Below are 21,508 nucleotides of genomic sequence, written 5' to 3'. Positions count from 1 at the left end.
AACAAACTTACTAAAATAACCCTTATCTTCCATTGTTTTCTTCCATAGACTTCCTAATCACTGTCTTACAACTTACGATCAAGCCTTTGTCTTGTCACATGCTGTTTAGTAAAACATTTTGAGTTCAAGCCCCATGACCAACCCCCCCCCCAAAAAAACATAGATTATCTTTTCTTACACTATTTAAAATTTTTACATTACTTTATTTTACTTTTTCATTTTTATGTTTGGGCATTACTAAGATTTGAACATTTGCTAAGGAGGTCCTCTTTTGCTTAAGACAAAGCTCCTGACATTTTAAAATAATTTCTTACTATTTTTAAAATTATTTATTTATTTATTTACTGGTACTGGGGCTTAAACTCAGGGCGTGGGTGCTATCCCTGAGCTTTTCTGCTCAAGGCTGATGCTCTACAAATTAAGCCACTTTCAGCTTTTTGGTGGTTAATTGAAGAGAAAAATCTTATTGACTTTCCTGTCTGGACTGGTTTGGAATGGTGACCCTCAGAGCTCAACCTCCTCAGCAGCCATGAGACATTGGCTCCTGGCCACTGTTTTATGATTTTAATCTTTTCAGATAGGGTCTCATAATTTCGCCTCTACCTCCCTTGTACCTGGGATTAAAGATGTTCACCACAGGGCTGGGATGTAGCTCAGAGGCAAAGTACTTGCCTAACAGGAACAATGACGTGGGTTCAATCCCCAGTACCAACAAGGAAAGGACAAAAAATATATATACTTAAAAAAAAAAATGTTCACCATTAGGATAACCTCTAGCTTGTTCTCTGAGGATTTCCACTAACTTTTTGCCAGTCTGACCTCAAACACTCTGCCTTCCAAGTTGCTGAGAAATCAGCTTATTTTTTAAACTAATAAATTTAAACTGACATATAAAAATATAAAAATGGTATTTATGGGGTACCATCTGATGTTTTCATATATGTACATATTGTGTATTGTTTAAATTGGGTTAAGCATATCTTCTCAAATATCACTTCTGGTGAACGCATTAAAAATTCTTCTAAAAACATACAGTACATTATCTACAGGCATCTCTTTTGCAATAAGCACAAAAGAACTCCTATGATATCCTTTTTGTTTGTTTGTCAGTCATGGGGCCTGAACTCTGGGTGTGGGAGCTATCCCTTAGCTCTTCAGCTCAAGGCTAGTGCTCTACCACTTGAGCCACAGCAGCACTGACAGCTTTTTTCTGCTTATGTGGTGCTGAGGAATAGAACCCAGGGCTCCATGCATGCAAAGCAAGCGCTCTACCACTGAGCCAACTTCCCAGCCCTATGACATCAGTTTGAGACAGGGCCTATATAGCCCAGACCGGCCTAAGACCCATGATCCTCCTGAGTCCGGGATGACAGGCAGCCACCACCACAATGGGTTTCTCTAGCAGTGTCTTTAAGAAAACCTATCAGTTGGACACGAGTGGGCTCACAGCTGTAATCCTAGCTACTCAGGAGGATGAGACCTGGAGGACCTCAGTTCAAAGTCCGAGTGGGCAGAAAAACCTGTAAAACTCCAATCTCCAATTAACCAGAAGAAAAGGGGGGGGGGGAGGCAGAACTGGGGGTGTGGCTCAACGCCAGCCATGAGCAAATAAAGCCGAGCAAGCACCAAGGCCCGAGTTCCAGCCCTGATGGCTGCACAAAATTAAAACGCAACGCGCCCCCCCAACACACAACAACAATGCCCATCTGTCCCGTGAGAGGAAGGAGGGAGCAAAGCCACAGCAGATGCACGTATTTATGTCCACCGAAACGGAGAGATGTCCGGCCCTCCTCGGCGTTTGGGCAATCTTGCTATCTTCGCCCGTGTTAGGACACGAGCGATCAGGTTTTGTCACGTCAGGCCCGGCAGGTAGGCGACAACCTCAGCTCTTCCCCTGGGGTGAAGGAAAAAAAGCCCATCTACAGCCCCACACGGCCAGGGAGCAGGCAGCCCCTCCCCCGACGCACGCACGCCTCTCCGCAGGCCCGCCCCGCCCCCGCCCGCCCTTCTCACCAGGAAGGGGCGGGGCCTCCGTGCGGGGGCGGAGCCCAAACGCCGCGCTGAGCGTGTTTGGCGGGAAGTTGGCTTCGCTGCGCGCTGCGTGTGGCAGTGCGAGTTGCCCCCCCCCCCCTCGCCTCCCTGTTCTCTCCGCTGACGCTTGGAATCGGCGTGAGACGTTAGCAACTCCTTCGCACCCGAGTAGGCCATGGCTACCAAGATACGCCCAGAAACCAAGAAAACCTCGGAGGTCGTGTGCCTCGGGAGCAGAAGTCTCCTGGAACTGGAGCCCGAGGCCAAGAAGCTCCGCGTGAAGGGCCCGGGTACTGCGCGTGTCGGCCGCGTTATCACTGGTTCCCGCCGTTGAGGGGCCCCGCCGCGGCCCGGAAATGGGACGGCGGGCCCACTTCCCGGGCGCCCACGCTGCAGGCTGTAGTTGTTGGCCTACAGAGTGGGCCGTTAACACCTGAGTTTAGGCTTAACAACTCCCATCCCAGGTGACCAGGAGAAGCTTGAGGGCTCCGTTTTCACAGCCACGGACTCCACGTACCTAGTTTGTCTCAGGATTATTGGGGGGGGGGGTAAATAGGTGTGTACACGGGCCCTGGGCACTTCCCCTGGGCCTTTTCTGCTCAAGGCTAGTGCTCTACCACTTGAGCCATAGCTCCATTCCCGGACTTTCCTGCCCAGGCTGGCTTCGAACCAGATCCTCAGATCTCAGTCTGTTGCGCGGATTTTACAGGCGTGAGCCTCGTGTCGCCCCCCCCCCCCCCCCCCCCCCGCCCCACACTACTGCCTCAGGATTTTTTGTTTGTTTTAAACCCCTAGACTTCCCTCAGCTTGGATGCTAAATACCCACAGGCCGATTGTTAGCTATTTGTCCTTGGTGCTTTCAGATATGAGGATTCCAGCTTCTCCCCCTCCGTATTCGCGTGTTCAGTACTTGAACTTGGGGCTGCGAGTTGGGGGTGGAGTGGATTGTTTAGTCCATGAGAAGAATTAGTTGTCAAAAAAGATTCTGAAAATTGGTACCACCAGTACATCTTGATGTTCCGCACTTTCTTTATTCTTATAATTTATTTACTTCTCCAGAAGTAACCTGCTTAATGCTGAGTCAGGCTGGCTTCTGGAAAAATCCATAGGACTTGGAATGACTGTTGGAAAGTACTTGATTACTTTTAAGCTGGTACTTTTTCACCCTAGGCTGGCAACTACCTTTTGAGTCATAGCTCCAAGTGTAGCTTTTTTTTGGGGGGGGGGAGCGGGGCAGACCTTACCTTCTAGTTTCTAAATATAATTCTCAGATCTCAGCCTCCTGGGTAGCTAAGATTACAGACAGCAGCCACAGACACGAGGTCAGCTTTATTTTATTTTTTTATTTTGAGACAAGGTCTTGCTGTGTGGCCCAGATGATTTTAAAACTCTGGTGGTCCTTCTTGATCAGCCTCTTAAGTACTGGGATTACACCCAGCCTCCCAACTGCTACATTATTTTAATATAGAATTGAAACATACTTTTTTTTTCTTAAAACAATTACACCATGCTGTCCTAAAGTCTTACTATGTATTATCTGTGATCTTAAAATTCCCAACTCCAGTTTTCCATCCCACACTGGAAAGTCTGCAGTATACTTTCTTGTTTATTTCTTTGGCCCAGCTTTCAGGAATACTGCAATATCATACTTTAGGGGAGTGTTTGGGGGAAGGGAAGTCTGTACTCATTATTTCTTCTTGTGCTGAGTGAGACTAAACAGACTGTGGAAAGGCTTTTAGGAGGTGATGGGACAGACTATGCTGAATGAAACAGCAAGGCTGTCTTTATGTAATTTCAGCTGAAAACCTTTCTGTGATTGGAGAGGAAAATATGTGTCTGTTCTTCTTGGCAGGTTGTAGCAGGAGATGTGAGTCAGACTGCCTTTGGGAAGGTTTGGCTAGCCTGCAAGTCCCACCATCGTGCAGCAGCCTGCAGCTCCCACCATCATGCAGCAGCATTGTCAGGGACCTCTACCAGCATAGGTTGGATGAAGCTGCCTGGCCATCATTACAACAGGTGAGGAAGTTCCTGATTGAAGTTCAAAGGTTTGTATGGTTTTTTAACTATTTGATGCTCTGAAGCTAGAAGATATATTGGTTCAAGTTGGCAGAGTGGTTAGATCACTTCAACCATGTGCCTGGCGTACTGAGCACTCAACCAGGGAGAAAAACTTTTCTGATGGAATGTACTCTACCCCCTTGTGTTCCAAATTAGTTCATGTATATTGTAGATAATTCATGCACAATTCTAGTTAGCTTTTTTTTGATAGAAGGACTTGACCCTAGGGTCTATCTGTGAAGGAGCCTGAGATTGGTAGTTATAAAGGATTTGAGTTTTATTTATGAGTTTATTTTGGTGATACTGGGGTTTGAATGCAGGGAAGCTTGCTCTCATTCAGCTCACAGTTGATGTTTTACCACTTGAACCTCACCTGTAACCTTACTCTTTTTTTCTGGTGCTGGTTCTGGAGCTTGAACTCAGGGCCTGGATGCTTTTGTGCTCAAGGCTAGTGCTCTATCACTTGAGCCATAGCTCCACCTCTAGCTTTGTGGTTATTTATTGGAGATAAGAAGAGTCTCATGGGCTTTTCTGCCCAGGCTTCGAACTATAATTCTCTAGATTATTGGCATTGAGCTCCAGGCTAGGACTTGAGATTTTTAGTTTTTTTTTAAAAAATAGAACTTGAGTTTTAAAGCAACTAATTCAACTTAGTTCTTTTTCTGTGTGGCAGGGTCTTCAGAAATCCTTTTTGCATTCTCTTGCTTCTTACCGAATATTCCAAAAAGCTGCCCCCTTTGACAGGAGGGTTACATCCTTGGCATGGCACCCGACTCATCCCAGCACCCTGGCTGTAGGCTCCAAAGGAGGAGATATCATGCTCTGGAACTTTGGCATAAAGGACAAACCCACCTTTATTAAAGGGGTAAGCAGTTCCTGGTGCTGGATGATAGTGCTAAAGAAGTGTTTATTGAGTGAATGAATGGAATATTGACATTATCTAGTAGCAAGTAACAGGGCATTTTCAAACATGCCAAATGAATTACTGAATGCCTGCCCTTGAAATATTAGGAGGTATCAACTAGCTCACTCAGAGTCTAAGCCCCTTCTTACCTCTTTGAGATCTTTTTTTTCCCCCTTCCCCTGTTACTCATAATTGAAACAGATATCTGGGAAAAACAGTTTAAAGGAGGAAGGATTTATTTTGGTTCTCATTTTCAGTCTGTGCCAGAGTAGTTTTATTGTTTCTGGGCCTGTGGTGAGGCAATATATTAATGGTTGAAACTGTATTGGAGCAGAGTTGCTCAGCTCATGGCAGCCAGGAAGCAGAAAGACAGACAGGAAGGGACCAGGGGAAGATATGCCCCTCAAAGACATATTCCCTTAGCCGGGCGCCCGTGGCTTTTGCCTGTAATCCTAGCTACTCAGGAGGCTGAGATCTGAGGATCACAGTCCAAGCCAGCCAGGGCAGGAAACTCTGTGAGACTCATCTCCAATAAACCACTAGAAAACTGGAAGTGGCTTGATTCCCGACTCCACTTTTAGTTTTTTTGAGGGGTGGTTAATTGGAGATAAAGAGGCTAACGAACTTTTCAGCCAGGCTGGATTCAAACCATGATCCTCAGATCTCAGCTTCCAGAGTAGCTAGAATGACAGGTATGAGGCACCAGCACCCAGCTTATTCTTTTTTTTTTTTTTTTTTTGTCTGTTGTGGGGCTTGAACTCAGGGCCTGGGCTCTGTCCCTGAGCAGTTTTGCTCAAGGTGAGTGCTCTACTCCTTTGAGCTACAGCACCACTTGCAGGTGTTTTTTTTTTTTGGTCGGCCATGGGGCTTGAACTCTGGGCCTGGGCGCTGTCCCTCAGCTCTTCAGCTCAAGGCCAGCGCTCTACCACTTGAGCTACGGTGCCACTTCCAGTTTTCTAGTGGTTTATTGGAGATAGTCTTACAGTCTTTCCTGCCCTGGCTGGCTTTGAACCGAGATTCTCAGATCTCAGCCTCCTGAGTAGCTAGGATTACAAGTGTGAGCCACAGGTGCCCAACTTATAGAAATGATTTTTTTTTTGTCGGTCATGGGGCTTGAACTCTGGGCCTAAGAACTGTCCCTCAGCTCTTCAGCTCAAGGCAAGTGTTCTACCACTTGAGCCACAGCGCCACTTCCACCACTTGCAGTTTTTGAGTAGCTTATTGGAGATAAGAGTCTCATGGTGATTTTCCTGCCCGGACTGGCTTTGAACCACGATCCCCGGATCTCAGCCTCCTGAGGAGCTAGGATTACAGGCATGAGCCACTGGTGCCCAGCATTAAATGTTCCTTTAAGTTAGAATAAAGCTGGGTGCCGGTGGCTTACAGCTGTAATCTTAGCTACTCAGGAGACTGAGATCTGAGGTTTGTGGTTCAAAACCAGCCTGGTCAGGAAAGTCTGTGAGGCTCTTATCTCCAGTTAATCCCCAGAAAACTGGAAGTGGTGCTGTGGCTCAAAGTGGTAGAGCACTAGCCTTGAGCCATAAGGCTCAGGGACAGCACTCAGACCCTATGTTCAAGTCACATGACTGACCAAACAAAAAAAAAACCCAGAAACGTTTACTGCCTCTACTATTCACAAGTATATCCATCCCGTTTCATCATTTCCTATTTCTGTGTTTTCCTGTGTTACATCCCCTCTCCCCAATGTTTATCACTAGGTGAAATATTGGATTTTTTAATGTGTCTTTGCACATTAGAAAAAAGCTCCATAATAACAGGGATCTTGTCTTTCTGGTTCACCACTGTATCCCTAGAGCCTAGAGCAGTGGCTTATAGTAGCTGCTTTATATTTCTTGGAAAAATGAGGGCTGTGAAGTATAGCTGGGAAATTGGATGTGTGCATACTCCAGAATATGAAAAAAGAAAAAATCCCTTGTGAATTGAGTTGATGGAGAGGTTTCACAGATGAGTGAGCAATAAGAAAAAGATATATTTAAATAAATGAAGAGAGAAACAGGAAAGATGTATGTTGGTGCAAGGTACGAGATAGGTGTTTAAGAAAACAAATTATGGAGGCCAAAAGGGAAGACAGCCAGAGGAGTGTTGACTACAATACTTGGTGGGCCTCCTGCCCCTCTGACAAGGTAGGCAATAAGGCAGGTGGTTTCTAGGAGAGGAGCTTTAAATTTGAGTTAGAATCTAAAGCTCCTCAGGTAGGAAGAGATTTATTTTTTCTAGAAATCTAGGGCATGCGAATAAAAATAAAATTTTGGTTCATTCTTGAAGTGGTAAGAAGTAGTCTATTCTAAGACAGAGCCTCCTGACCTCCTGGGGCTTGCATTCAGGGCATGGGCACTGTCCCTGAGCCTCTTTGTAGTCAAGGCTAGCATTCTATTTGAGCAACAGTACCACTTCTGGCTTTTTCTAAGTAGTTCATTGGAGATAAGAGTCTTACTGACTTTCCTCCATGGGCTGGCTTTGAACTGTGATCCTCAGATCTCAGCCTTTGAGTAGCTAGGATCACAGGCCCGACTTCTTTTTTTTTTTTTTGGTCCGGTTGTGGGGCTTGAACTGTGGGCCTGGATGCTGTCCCTCAGCTCTTCAGTTTAAGGCTAGCACTCTACCACTTGAGCCACAGCACCACTTCCTTTTTGCTTATGTGGTACTGAGGAATCGAACCCAGGGCCTCATGCATGCAAGGCAAGCGCTCTACCACTGAGCCACCTTCCCAGCCTAGGCCTAACTTTTTTTTAAAAAGAGGAATGACAACTACTTTGAATTTGTGCCAGACTGAGGCTGCTTTTGTTTTACATTGTGTGTGTGTGTGTGTGTGTGTGTGTGTGTGTGTGTGTGTGTGTGTGTGTGTGTTTGTATGTTTGTGTTTTGCTGGGGTTCAAACAAAGATCTGTAGAGGACTGTGAATAGTCTACCACTGAACTATATCTGTAACTTCCTGCATCACCCCCCTCCCTTTATTTTATTTATTTATTTATTTATTTATTTATTTATTTTGGCCAATCCTGTGGCTTGAACTCAGGCCTGGGCACTGTTCATGAGCTTCTTTTTGCTCAAGTCTGGCATTCTACCACTTGAGACACAGCACCACTTCCAGCTTTTTCTGTTTTAGTGTAGTTTCTGTTGTAGTACTGAGGAATTGAACCCAGGGCTTCATGCATGCTAAGCAAGCACCCTACCACTAAGCCACATTCCCAGCCCTGCATCACCCTTTATTATATTATATACATACAGCTAAAGTTTCCTTACACCATCATGCTGATTGGTTTGGTCATTTGAACTTTATGATTGCAAGGAATTAGCATGCAGCAGAGGAAGGTATGCTGGTTTGAGATGAACTTTATTTTATTCCTTGATGTTGATAGCAGGAAGCTGATTTAAGATCAGTAACTAGAGGAGCAGTAGTGCCAAGATTTTTTTACTTCTTTAGTCATTTGACCTTGGCTCTGATCTTGACATTTTTCAAGTCTCTTGATTGGGGAATATGTATAATCAAAATGAAGGTAGCTTTATTGTATTCATGTGCAATTTCTACTCATACAAATGGAAATGATGACAGTATAAGTGAGACATGATGGACACATCTGTCATCCTAATAGGAGACTGAGGCAAAGAAAACTGCAAATTTGAGGCCAGCCTGGGCTACATAGTATAACAACCTGTCTCAAACCAAAAGAGAGAGAGAGAAAGAGAGAATTATAAAGAATAAAGTAAACTGACCCCAAATCTCTATTTTCAGCACTATTACACACACTCATTCTATTGCCAGTGTTATCGCATAAATACTCTGCTGTGCTATCTGTTGTGGTTTATTTATGTCATATATTTTAGTTTAATCATACCATACCAGAAAGACACTATTTAAAAATATTCCATAATTGTTTCTCTCTTTTTTTAATGTCTTTAGTTTGGGTGGTCTAGATAATGCCAACCTCATAAAGCAATATAGAGAACATTCTCTCTGCTTCTTTTTCCTGGGGGGTGGGGGGAAACAGTGTAGACTCTGTATTGTTTCTTCTATAATATATATAGCAAATCCATTTGGGCCTGGAGTTTTTACTTCTTTTTACCTTTTAACTGAGATGTAATTATATGTAGTAAATTGTACATTTGAAGCATTCAATTTGATGAGTATGGACAGCTATGAGAATTTATTACCAAAGTTATGCTCAATATTTGAACCTATCTGTCATCCCTAATAGTTCTATAATACCCTTTCTGATCCATTCTTCTCTATTCTTGCTCTTGTGTCTTGGGAGCTACTGACTTGCTTTATATCCCTATAGATAAATTCACATTTTCTAGAATTTTACATAGATGGTATCATAAGTATATGTTTTTTTGTCTAGCTTCTTTTCTTTTCTTGTCAGTCACGGGGCCTGAACTCTGGGTCTGGGTGCTGCCTCTCAGCTCTTCAGCTTCTACCACTTGAGCCACAGTGCCACTTCTGGTTTTTTCTGCTTATGTGGTACTGAGAAATCAAACCCAGGGCCTCATGCATGCAAGGCAAGCACTCTACCACTGAGCCACCTTCCCAGCCCCTGGTCTAGCTTCTTTCATACAGTATAATTATTTGAGATTCACCCACATTTGCTTTTATTTCTGAATACTGTCGATTTTCCCATTTATCTGTTCAAAAACATTTGTTTTTTTTCTAGATTTTGACAACTATAAATAAAACTGCTATAAGTACTCATGCACAGGTGTTTATGTGCATATCCATTTTTATTTTCCTTGAGAAAATACTTTAGAGTGGAATGATTTGGTTGTAGGTAAGAGAATCTTTTTTTTTTTTTTTTGAGGTGATCTCATTATGGAGCCTCAAATTCATGGTCTTCCTACATTAGCCTCCCTGGTACTGTGATTATAGGCATATACACTGTACTTAGCTTTACAGAGGAAATTTTTTTTTTTTTACCCAGCAAGTATTCTACCACTTGAACCACACCCTGAATCCTATAGTGAAAATCTTTTTTTTTTTTTTTTTTTTTTGGTCATGGGCCTGAACTCTGGGCCTGGGCGCTGTCCCTGAGCTCTTCAGCTCAAGGCTATTGCTCTACCAGTTGAGCCACAGTACCACTTCCAGCTTTTTCTGCTTATGTGATTCTGAGGAATCGAACCCAGGGCCTCATGCATGCAAGACAAGCACTCTACCACTGAGCCAACTTCCCAGCCCCATGAAAATCTTTTAAAGGTTTTCATTTTGTACATATAGGTCTTGTGTGTTAAGCATGCACTCTACCACTATTATATCCATATCCCCAAAGGTTTTATTAAAGTGAAAAATAATGTTTATATTTACCTATATATTGCTATTTCCAGAGCAGTTCATGCTTTTGTGTGATCCAGATTTCCTTTTGGAATCATTTTGCTTTGGCAGGAATTCCTTGAACATTTGTTGTAATGTGGGCTGGTTGATGAGGAATTCTATCTACTTTCACTTGCTTTTATTTCCAAGAAGACATTTTTGCTGGGTATAAAAATTCTGGTTTTATAGTTTTTATTGGGGGGTTTGAACTCATGGCATGGGCACAGTCCTTTAGCTTCTTTTGCTCAAGGCTAGCACTCTACCACTTGAGCCACTATGCTACTTCTAGAGTTTTCTGTTTATGTGGTACTGAGGAATTGAACCCAGGGCTTCATGCTAGGCAAGTATCCACCATTAAGCCACATTCCCAAGTCCACTAGTTTCATAGGTTTTAGGAAATTAAATTTCTTTTTTTTTTGTTAGTCCTGGGGCTTGAACTCAGGGCGTGGGTGCTGTCCTAAGCTGCTTTTTGCTTAAGGCTAGCACTCTACCATTTGAGACATAGTGCCACTTCTGACTTTTTCTGTTTATATGGTGCTGAGGAATCTAACTCAGGGCCTCATGCATGTGAGGCAAGCACCCTACTACTGAGCCACCTTCCCAGCCTTTCTGTCTACTTTTTTTTTTGTCATGAGGCTTGAACTCTGGGCCTGAGAACTGTCCTCAGCTCTTTAGCTCTTCAACTCAAGGCTTGTGCTCTACCTCTTGAGCCACAGTGCCATTTCTGGTTTTCTGGTGGTTTATAAGAATCTCAGACTTTCCTGCTGGGGCTGGCTTTGAACTACAATCTTCAGATCTCAGCCTCCTGAGTGGCTTGGATTACAGGTGTTAGCCACTAGTGCCCTCCTCTTTCTGTTTAAAGTGTCTATAATATGCCTTGCTTTCCGAGTTTGTTCTGTTTGGGTCAATGAACTTCACCTGTGGGTTAATAGTTTTTTGTTGTTTTTGTTTTGTTGGTTGTGGGACTTGACCTCAGGGCCTACATGCTGCCCCTGAGATTTTTGCTCAAGGCTAGTGTTGTACTGCTTTGAGCTACAATTCCACTTCTAGTTTTCTGGTGGTTAATTGGAGAAAAGAGTTTCACAGACTTTTCTGATCAGGCTGGTTTTGAACCTTGATCCTCAGATCTCAGCCTCCTGAATAACTAGGATTACAGGTGTGAGCTACCAGCTCCCAGTTTCAGATAGTTTTTTTTTTCCTTCTCTTCACCCTCTTATTCTTCCTTCCTTTTCCCCAAACTCCCTCATTCTTTTTTTCCTTCCTACCTCTCCTATAGCCTAAAGTGTATGTCTAAATTGGCTCCACTATCTGGGGGTATTTTTGTAAAGATGGATTCCTTGTGTATTAAGAACCCTTTGAGGGCTGGGAAGGTGGCTTAGTTGTAGAGTTGCCTAGCATGCATGAAGCCCTGGGTTCAATTCCTCAGTACCACATAAACAGAAAAAGCCAGAAGTGGCACTGTGGCTCAAGTGGTAGAGCGCTAGCCTTGAGCAAAAGAAGCTTAGGGACAGAATCCAGGACTGGCAAAATTAAAAAAGAAAAAATTTATTCTGGATGATAAGAATACAGATTGTGCTGAGGAATTCTCTAACTGGCTTCTGATGTAGGTAGTTTCTTCATGATATATATCTAGATATATCTATAGATATATCTATATATAGATATATCTATATATAGATATATTTTTGGGGGGGGGGTCCAGTCGTGGGGCCTGAACTCTGGGCCTGGGCGCTGTCCCTCACTTTTCAACTCAAGGCAAGTGCTCTACCACTTGAGCCACAGTGCCACTTCTGGCTTTTCTTTTTGCTTATGTGGTACTGAGGAATCGAACCCAGGGCCTCATGCATGCAAGGCAAGCGCGCTACCACTTCCCAGCCACTTCCCAGACCCTTCACTAAATTTATATATTAATACACAGCCAAATACTAGAGGATCTCTGGAAAGTCTCCAGAGTTGCTCCTGTTCATCTATCTTCTGAGAATTCTGCCATGTTGACAATGTCTGCTTAGCTGAGTGAGGCTAGTCAGTTACAGCTTCTTTGTGCCTCCCTGTAGTCTGGATATTCCCTTCAAATTGTTACTGGTGTAGTTGCAAACCTACCTTTTTTTTTGGTCTGTCATGGGTCTTGAACTCAAGGCTAGCCTCTACCACTTTGAGCCACAGCTCCATTTCCTGTTTTCTGGTGGTTAATTGGACATGAGTCTCACAACTGTTCTGTCAAGGCTGGCTTTGAACTGCAGTCCTCAGATCTCAGTCTCCTTGGTATCTAGGATTACAGGCACGAGTCACCAGTCTCCAGACGCTATCCCATTCTTTTCCCTGTCTTGTGCTTCTCATTGTCCAGACTCTGGAAACTTATTTCATGCATTTTGTTTACTTTCCTAGATTTTTTCTTAAATAAGAGAAAGCTTATTTGAAGGTAAAAGAAAAGCAATGAAAGAAAGTAACAAAAACTCGATCTGGAGAGGAGATTCAAGAGGAGTTTTTAAGGCAGTAGGGACATCATCATGGCTGGAAACAGAGATACACATTTATTATTATTTTTAGTGTGGTAAAGAGTCCTATAAAGCTTTCTCTCAAGTAAGAGACATTTACATATTGAGTTGCAGTGTAGGCCACGTCAGAGTGAGTTCAGCAACAGAGCCAGCAACCAAGAAGGGTAAGAGGTTTGGGGAAAAGGGGATAGTGTTGGTGTTCTACATAGAGTAGTGAAGCCTAGTCAACTGATGGGAGCAAGAGATTCTTACTAGCCCCAAAGGTGCTGGTTAGAATGTTTATAGAGCAGTTGAATGTGCCAGTTAGTATGTAAGTGTGTGTAGGAGATATTGTTTGAGTCTAGGTGCAGGGTGGCATTAGCACAAGATAAATACCGAAGGCTCTCTTAAAGACGTAAAGTTCTTGGGGCTGGGAAGTTGGCTCAGTGGTAGAGTGCTTGCCTTGCATACATGAGGCCCTGGGTTTGATTCCTAAGCACCACATAAGCTGAAAAAAGCTGGAAGTGGCGCTGTGGCTCAAGTGGTAGGGTGCTACCCTTGAGATGAAAAGCAGAGGGACAGCGCCCAGGCCGAGTTCAGCCCTCAGGACTGACAAAAAAAAAAAGTAAAGTTCTTAAAACGATGCCTTTGAGCCAGGAACCTGTGGCGCATTCCTATAATCCTACTTCTCCAGGAGGCTGAGGTCTCAGGATTTTGGTTCAGAGCCAGCCAAGCAGAAAAATTCAAGGTCTTATCTTATTGCCAAACGGCAGAAAATCAGGACTGGAGGCATGGCTCAAGTGGTAGAGCACCAGCCACAAACAAAAAATATGAGTGTGCTCAAGGCCTAGAGTTTAAGCCCCCATACGCACATAAAACAAAGAAACCTGATATATAATAAGCACTTAATAAGATGTCACTATATAGAGATGATTTATTATATATTATCTGATGAGCTCTTATTAGCTATTATGGTTAATTTCTTCTCTTAGCGACTTGTTTATTTACTTTTTTTGTAGTATTGGGAATTAAACCTAGGCCTTCCTGCATGCTAGGCAAGTGGTGTACCACTAGTTATACCCCAACCCTGTCACAGTTATTTTTTATTATCATTTCTGGAATATCTGGAAGAATAGAAAAGAACACAGGTCTGTTTCCTGCCCTTCTAACCCAGATGCTGTTTGTTGTAAACTGAAGCTTTCCTGAAGTATGCAGATAACTTGCCATAAATTCAACCACCACAGTGGTAGAAAATAGATCATTGGTTGTCAGGGGTGTTGGAGTGAGTGGAAGATATGATCAGGTTGGAGAGAATGAGGGAAATTTATGGGAGAGAAAACTTCGATAGGGCTTATTCAAAGCTATAGATGTATTAAAATCCATAGAGCTATAATACTAAGCACAGTCATATTTTCTGTATTGTAATTTAAAATATAAAAGTAAAATAACACCTTAAAAATAAAAGTGCAAAAGTGCAAAGCTGGGCACCGGCAGCTCACGCCTGTAATCCTAGCTGCCAGGAGGCTGAGATCTGAGGATCATGATTCAAAGCCAGCTTGGGCAGAAAACTCTGCGAGACTCTTATCTCCAATACACCACCAGAAAACCGGAAGTTGTCCTGTGGCTCAAGCAGTAGAGCGCTGGCCTTGAGCTGAAGGGCTGAGGGACAGCGCCCAGGCCCAGAGTTCAAGCCCCACGACCGACAAAAAATAAATAAAATAAAAGTGCACTGAAGGGGTGAAAGTGTCCAAAAAGAAATGTATTCATTACCTGATTTATGAAACTAACCACTCTGTACATCACCTTTATAATAACAATAAAACTAAGTAAATAAAGAACACTATGGAGAGTATCCTAGGGGTAGGTGCCTAAGCTGGCCTAGCCCTGGTGCTGACTGATTGGCATTTCCGTTGGCATAGTATGTATACCCAGGCTTTGCCTACACTTTCTGACCCATCATCACTTACTGGCTTTTTCCTCCCTCATGTTAGATTGGAGCTGGAGGGAGCATCACAGGGCTGAAGTTTAACCTTCTCAATACCAACCAGTTCTTTGCCTCTTCAATAGAGGGAACAACTAAGCTGCAAGACTTTGAAGGCAACACTCTACGAGTTTTTACCTGCTCAGACACCTGCAAGTGAGTAATTTAACTAGTAAGCTCTAGTTCTGGTAAGAGCATCTGGATCCCATTTCTTCTAGCCAGACATGGCACAGGAAAGAATGGAAATGTATTAGCTACTTTCCACCCCTTCTTCTCTTCCTCAAACTCTTTGGTGCTCTGATTTTGGTCCAGGTGGATAATTGCTTTGGGAAGCCTTGGCCCTTCTCAGGAAAAGGCTTCAGTCTCTTCCTTAAGGTGTACCTATATTAAACTAGGCTTTGACTCTCACAGAGAGTGAAGCAGGAGCTAAGAATTGAGGTTTCAATGCTGTTCACTTATTGGGCTGTAAATACTTGACTAATTTTTCAGTTGAAGCTTAAAATAAGAGAACCCTCTCCTAAGAGAAAGTGACTGGAGAAATTAAAAAATGCGAATCACTTTAATTTCTAGCCAGAGACTCAACTTCCAAGAAATGAATGCGAGTATGACGTCTAACTAGCATTGGGTATTATCTTAAGCTATCCCATGGGGGTGAGAAACACAGGAGCCATCAAGATTGGTGACTGGGCTTCAGGTTCCTCTTCCCCAGCAGCCTTCTCCTCACATTCAGGAAGGATAGCAAAAGGCAGTGCAGCAAGATGTTGAGGGCTTCAGAGAAACAGTGTGACTCAGAACTCTTCTGGCTGTGGATCTGTATCTATGAGGCAGGTCCTACTGAATCTCCTTGTCCTCAAGTAGTTTTCTAATGGAAAGAGCATCTGGGTTTTGTTTGCTTTTCCCTAAGTGTTCAGAAGGGGGCAGACATTTCTCTCTAGCTAGCAGTAAGCCACAGAGCTGAACATTTCCTGTTTGGTCTGTCATCTTTGGTTCAAAGGGTGAAGATGACTGGTGAGAGAACAGTATACAAATTTACCTTAGAACCTGCGCTGTATGGGACAAGCTTTGGGACTTGCCCTGTGATTCTGAGGTTTAGCTGCTCTTACTAGCTGAGGATGCTGGCGGAGCAGTAACTGGATACATGGTAAACAAATCTGGGTGTTTCACAGCAATCCGTAGCAAAAAAGTTATTCATTGAACAATATTTATTGAATGCCTACTGAGGGTTAGATTGGAGCTGCAATTGTGAATAAATGGATCCAGCTCAGTCCTGAGAGTTACAGCATAGTCTCTCTCTTTCTCTAGCATCTGGTTTTGCAGCGTGGATGTGTCTACCAAAAGCCGAATAGTAGTCACAGGAGACAATATGGGAAATGTGATCCTGCTGAACATAGATGGCAAGGAGGTATATATGGAGGTCCAGGTTATCCCTTTTCCCTCCCTTGGTTCTGTGTCCCCACCTGAACCAGCCTCTTTCCCACAGCTTTGGAATCTCAGAATGCACAAAAAGAAAGTGACCCATGTGGCTCTGAACCCCTGTTGTGATTGGTTACTGGCTACAGCCTCCGTAGATCAAACAGTGAAAATCTGGGACCTGCGCCAGGTTAAAGGGAAAAACAGCTTCCTCTACTCCCTGCTGCACAAACATCCTATCAACTCAGGTGTGACATCTTAAACCTCATCTTTCCTGCAGATCCTTCTTGTTTACCACTCCTGCAGTTTTTCCTGTAACTTCGAAAGCTATTAGGTCAAACATTTATTTCCCAAGAGCATCTTGTCAAGCTGATGACTAGGAACCTTTCTGGCTTTGGTTGCTCCTTTCCCTGGTGAATTTTTAGAATACTTCCAGATTTTTTCCTCCTGTCCACTTCTGACTAGAGAGGAATAGAAGGGTGGTGTTCCTATGAGGAAAGGCCTCTAAAGGCCAGAAGAGCAGGGGTTTGGGGGATCTTTTAGCTTAAGGGGCTTTTCACTTTTTCAGCTTATTTCAGCTCTGATGGATCCCGCCTCCTGACAACTGACCAGAAGAATGAGGTCCGGGTTTACTCTGCCTCTCAGTGGGACTGCCCAGTTAGCCTGATCCCTCACCCTCACCGTCACTTCCAGCACCTCACACCCATCAAGGTGAGTGAGGGAAGAGAGATGTTATCATGGGGACCAACCAGCACTGACCAAGATGCATAGAGGGACAGACATGGTCAGCCTGCAATCAGTCCCAAACACAAAGCAGCAGTCTGTTAACCTTTGGCTTTCTCTGTCCTTTCATCCTACTTCTTCAGTTCCATTTTGTTCACCTTTCTCATTTTTTTCTTTTCCTGTTTTTGGTGCTGGTACTAAGGCTTGAACTCCAGGTCTCATGTGCTTGCTCAGCTTTTTTCATTCACAGCTGGTACTCTACCACTTGAGTCATGTCTCTAGTTCTAGTTTTTTTTGCTGGTTAATTGGAGATAAAAGGAGTCTCGTGGATTTTCTTCCCAGGCTGGCATCAAACCAGGATTCCTTAGAGCTAAACCTCCTGAGTAGGTAGGAGTATAGCTGCGGGTGTCCAGCTTCCTGAGTTTTCTTAATGTCTCTCTGATAAACTCTTTTTCTTGTCTCACTGTAGGTTTTTTTTAGGGGGGGGGAAGGCTCTCTGTTCTACACTCTGTTTCAGTTTCCTATGTGCAGCTGATTCACAAATTAACCTTCACCTTCTAAGTTTGTCTTGCAGGTTTAGGTGGCTTCTGATAATAGAAATAAGTCCCTTACTTTCCCAATTTGGATCTCCATTTCAACTTAAAAAAGGAATAATAGTATCTAACTAATAGGGTTGTTGTGAGGATGAATCAGTATACTTAAAGCACTTGGCACTATACCTAGCACATGGTGAGTACTTAGTATCCCATGTATCTCAAATCAAACCCAATAGGGCTGGGAAGGTGGCTCAGTGGTAGAGTGCTTGTCTTGCATGCATGAGGCCCTGGGCCCTCAGCACCACATAAGCAGAAAAAGCCAGAAGTGGCACTGTGGCTCGAGTGGTATAGAGCTAACTTTGAGCTGAAGAGCTGAGGGACAGCACCCAGGCCCAGAGTTCAGGCCCCACGACCAACAAAAAAAAAAATAAAATAAATAAACCCAATAATAAATAGCATCAAAACTCCTTCACCAGTTGCTATTCTTGTTAATCCATCTGTTCATATCTGCCTCATTGTATCTCATCCAGATCAACTTCCACTTGTTTTTTTAGTGACTTCTTTTTTTTTTTTTTTTGGTTAGTCATGGAGCTTGAACTCTCAACCTGGGCGCTGTCCCTGAGCTCTTCAGCTCAAGGCTAGCACTCTACTACTTGAGCCACAGTGCCTACTTCCAGCTTTTTCTGTATATGTGGTGCTAAGGAATCAAACCCAGGGCCTCATGCATGCGAGGCAAGCACTCTATCACTGAGCCACCTTCCCAGCCCCTTAGTGACTTACTTCTAAACCACTTCTGGTTTTTTCTGTGTATGTGAAGTGAACCCAGAGCCTCATGCATGCGAGGCAAGCACTTTATCACTGAGCCACCTTCCCAGCCTAAGTGACTTACTTCTAAACCACTTCATATACCATTTCTTCTTCCTTTTTTAAAAAAATTGTATATGTTTATGTGTATATGTGTGTGTGCATGTGCCAATACTGGGGCTTAAACTCAGGGCCTTGCATTCTTCCCTGGCCTTTTTACTCAAAGATGGCACTCTACCATTTGAGCCATAGCTCTACTTACAGCTTTTTTGATAGTTGATTGGTGGTAAGAGTCTCATGGACTTTCCTACCTAGGTTGGCTTTGAACAGTGATCCTCAAATCTTAGCCTCACGAGGAGCTAGGATTTACAGGTGTGAGCCACCAGTACCCAACTTACTTTCTTCTTCTTGTTGTTTTTCTTCCTTTAAAATTCCTTTGAAGCCCAGTTGTAGTGGTACACATCTAATCCCAGCACTCAAGAAGCTGGGTCAGAAGAATCTTGCTGTAGAAAACAAATTATTGTCTCAAAGAAAGAAAAAAATCAACTCAGCCTTGTGCTTGCTAGGGAAGCACTGTACTGTACTGCTTAAGCTATGTCTTTTTTCTTTTTTTTTTTTTCTTTTTTGGTGCTGGTCCTAGAGCTTAAACTCAGGGCCTACTTACTGTCCCTGAGCTTCTTTTGCTCAAGGCTATCACTCTATCACTTGAGCCTCACTCCACGTCTGATGTTTTTTTTTTTTTGGTCCGGTTGTGGGGCCTGAACTCTGGGCCTGGGCGCTGTCCTTCAGCTCTTCAGCTCAAGGCTAGCACTCTACCACTTGAGCCACAGCGCCACTTCCAGCTTTTTTCTTTTTGCTTATGTGGTGCTGAGGAATCGAACCCAGGGCCTTAGGCATGCAAGGCAAGCACTCTACCACTGAGCCAACTTCCCAGCCCCCGTCTGATGTTTTTTGAGTAGTTTATTGGAATGACAGTCTCACGACTTTTCCTGACTGGGCTGGCTTTGAACCAAAATCCTCAGATCTCAGCTGCCTGAGAGCCACTGGTGTCTAGCCATCCTCTACTTTTTAAGGCTTCAGAAAGAAAAAGGGAACTTGTTGGCTGGACCTTTGAAAGAGCTTTACTACTCAACCTCGACCTAAAGGTCTATTAGCTTTACTTCCTTTATTCCAAAGTATTTAAAGCTATCTTTTCCTGAGTAGTTCAAATTTCTGCAGTACCTGTAAGTACATGTTGTGGAATAATCAATATCCCTCCCAAAATTCTTTGTATTAAAGCCCTAATTCCCAATATGATTTTGGCATAAGATACTGGGAAGCTATTAGATTTAGATGTGGTCACAAGGGTGTGGCCCTTAAAAAATTAGTAGCATCCTTATGAGGAGATAGAAATGTGTGTTTGTGTGTGCACTGTTTCTGGGGCTTAAACTCAAGGTTTGGGTGCTGTTCCTGAGATTTCTGCTCAAGGCTAGCACTCTCCCACTTGATCCACAGCTCCGCTTCTGGCTTTTTGGTGAATAATTGGAGATAGTCTCATGTACTTTCCTGCCTGGGCTGGTTTTGAACCATGATCCTCAGATCTCAGTCTCCTAGTAGCTAGGTTTACAGGCATAAGCCACCAGCGTCTGGCTTTTTTCTTTCTTTCTTTCTTTCTTGTATTGTTGTTCATTGTTGGTTTTTTTAAAACCTAGGACCTCATGCTTGTTTGGAAGGTACTCTACCACTTGAGCCACACCTCCAGCTGCTTTTACTTTAGTTATTTTTCAGATAGGATCTCTTTATTACCTTGGTCAGCCTAAACCATGATCCATAGCTGGGATTATAGGCATAAGTCACCACACTCAGCTTATATAGGTTTTATCTTCAAATTTAAGTTGTTAGCATTTTAGTAGCAAAAAAACTTTTTTTTTTTTGTCGTTCATGGGGCCTGAATTCTGGACTTGGGCGCTGTCCCTCAGCTCTTCAGCTCAAGGCTAGCGAGTGCTCTACCACTTGAGCCACAGTGCCTCTTCCGGCATTTTCTGCTTATGTGGTGCTGAAGAATCTAGCCCCAAGGCCTCATGCATACAAGCACTCTACCACTGAGCCACCTTTCCAGCCTACAAAGAATACTTTTTATGTCCCTCTTTACTTGTGATCAACTTCATCTCCTAGGCAACCTGGCATCCTCGATATAACCTCATTGTTGTAGGCCGATACCCAGATCCTAATTTCAAAAGTTGTGCCCCGTATGAACTGAGGACAATCGATATATTTGATGGAAACTCAGGGAAGATGATGTGTCAGCTCTATGACCCACAGTCTTCTGGTATCATTTCGGTGAGGTTTGGGCCCTCAAATAGTGGTGGGAGGAAGCAGGGATTCAGCCTACTTTACCAAAAATTGGTCCTATATGCCCTCTGTCTTTGCCAATACCTTCCCCATCTTCTCATGCCAATATTCTTATTTCTCCAGCTCAATGAGTTCAACCCCTTGGGGGACACACTAGCCTCTGCCATGGGTGAGTAGAAGCAGGTATATCTCAGAAATGTCCAGCCTGGCCCAGTTTCATGCAGGGTGAGTTCAACCTGGTCCTGCCACATACACCCTAGGGCCAATAAAAATGCCTGGGGGATCTAGTTATTTCTAGCCTTGACCCTTAATTGTGGTCATAACAATGCCTGGCTGCTCTCTAGTCTTCTAGCATTTCCTTATTAAAACTTAGCTCCCTTAGGCCAGCCCCAAGCCCTGACACTGATAATGGAAGGTATATCAGACTGCTCTTGCTCTTCTTAGGTTACCACATTCTCATCTGGAATCAGAAGGAAGTGGGGCCATGGAAAGAAAGAGAGAGACACTGAAGAAAGTTGAGCCATAACTTGGAGTACAAAATGGAAACAAGTTCTTCAGAAGAGGCAGCTGTTAATGGGCCAAAAGTGCTACTGTCTTGGGGTTGGAGCAGGGACAATGGCTTATCAATGTCCTTAGCTCTGGAAACTTCAGGCAACCCAGCTTCTCTAAAGATCCCTGCTATCTAGCCTGGAGCCAAAGTAGTTTTCTCCTGTTCAATTTTTCCTTGTGTTGCTGGGGATGGAACTCAGGACCTTGTGCCCTGCTGAGCTATATTCCCAGCTACCTTTTTTCCCTTCTGATGTGTGGTGACAGAATGATGAGGGAGTGTTTTTTTTTATTTGTGATTACTATAGACACAGTCAATAAAAACATATTTAACTGAGTTTGTGAGCAGATCTATCACTGACCTAGTCAAAGGGGCTCCTTGGGTCT

General features: G+C 43.6%; 1 protein-coding gene across 2 annotated transcripts; it reads left to right on the top strand.

The window, feature by feature from the left end:
- The first annotated feature begins 2,169 nt into the window (after nt 1-2,169).
- On the top strand, nt 2,170-21,458 carry Ddb2 (damage specific DNA binding protein 2). 2 transcript variants are annotated; one of them, XM_070032415.1, is made up of 10 exons: nt 2,170-2,321; nt 3,884-4,047; nt 4,763-4,954; nt 14,782-14,927; nt 16,074-16,173; nt 16,252-16,429; nt 16,750-16,892; nt 20,399-20,563; nt 20,699-20,800; nt 21,020-21,458. In XM_070032415.1, exons 1-9 carry the CDS (start codon nt 2,207-2,209, stop codon nt 20,750-20,752), a joined length of 1,257 nt encoding a protein of 418 aa, XP_069888516.1. In that variant the 5' UTR covers nt 2,170-2,206; the 3' UTR covers nt 20,753-20,800; nt 21,020-21,458. The 2 variants fall into 2 exon arrangements, with proteins under 2 accessions (XP_069888516.1, XP_069888515.1); XM_070032414.1 differs by having other exon boundaries at nt 2,171-2,321; nt 20,699-20,744.
- The last annotated feature ends 50 nt before the right edge of the window (nt 21,459-21,508 follow it).

This window comes from Dipodomys merriami, unplaced genomic scaffold (assembly GCF_024711535.1).
Source record: "Dipodomys merriami isolate MVZ:Mamm:240054 unplaced genomic scaffold, mDipMer1.0.p SCAF_21, whole genome shotgun sequence".
NCBI classification, from domain to species: domain Eukaryota; kingdom Metazoa; phylum Chordata; class Mammalia; order Rodentia; family Heteromyidae; genus Dipodomys; species Dipodomys merriami.
This window is presented reverse-complemented; position numbering and strand designations above follow the sequence as displayed.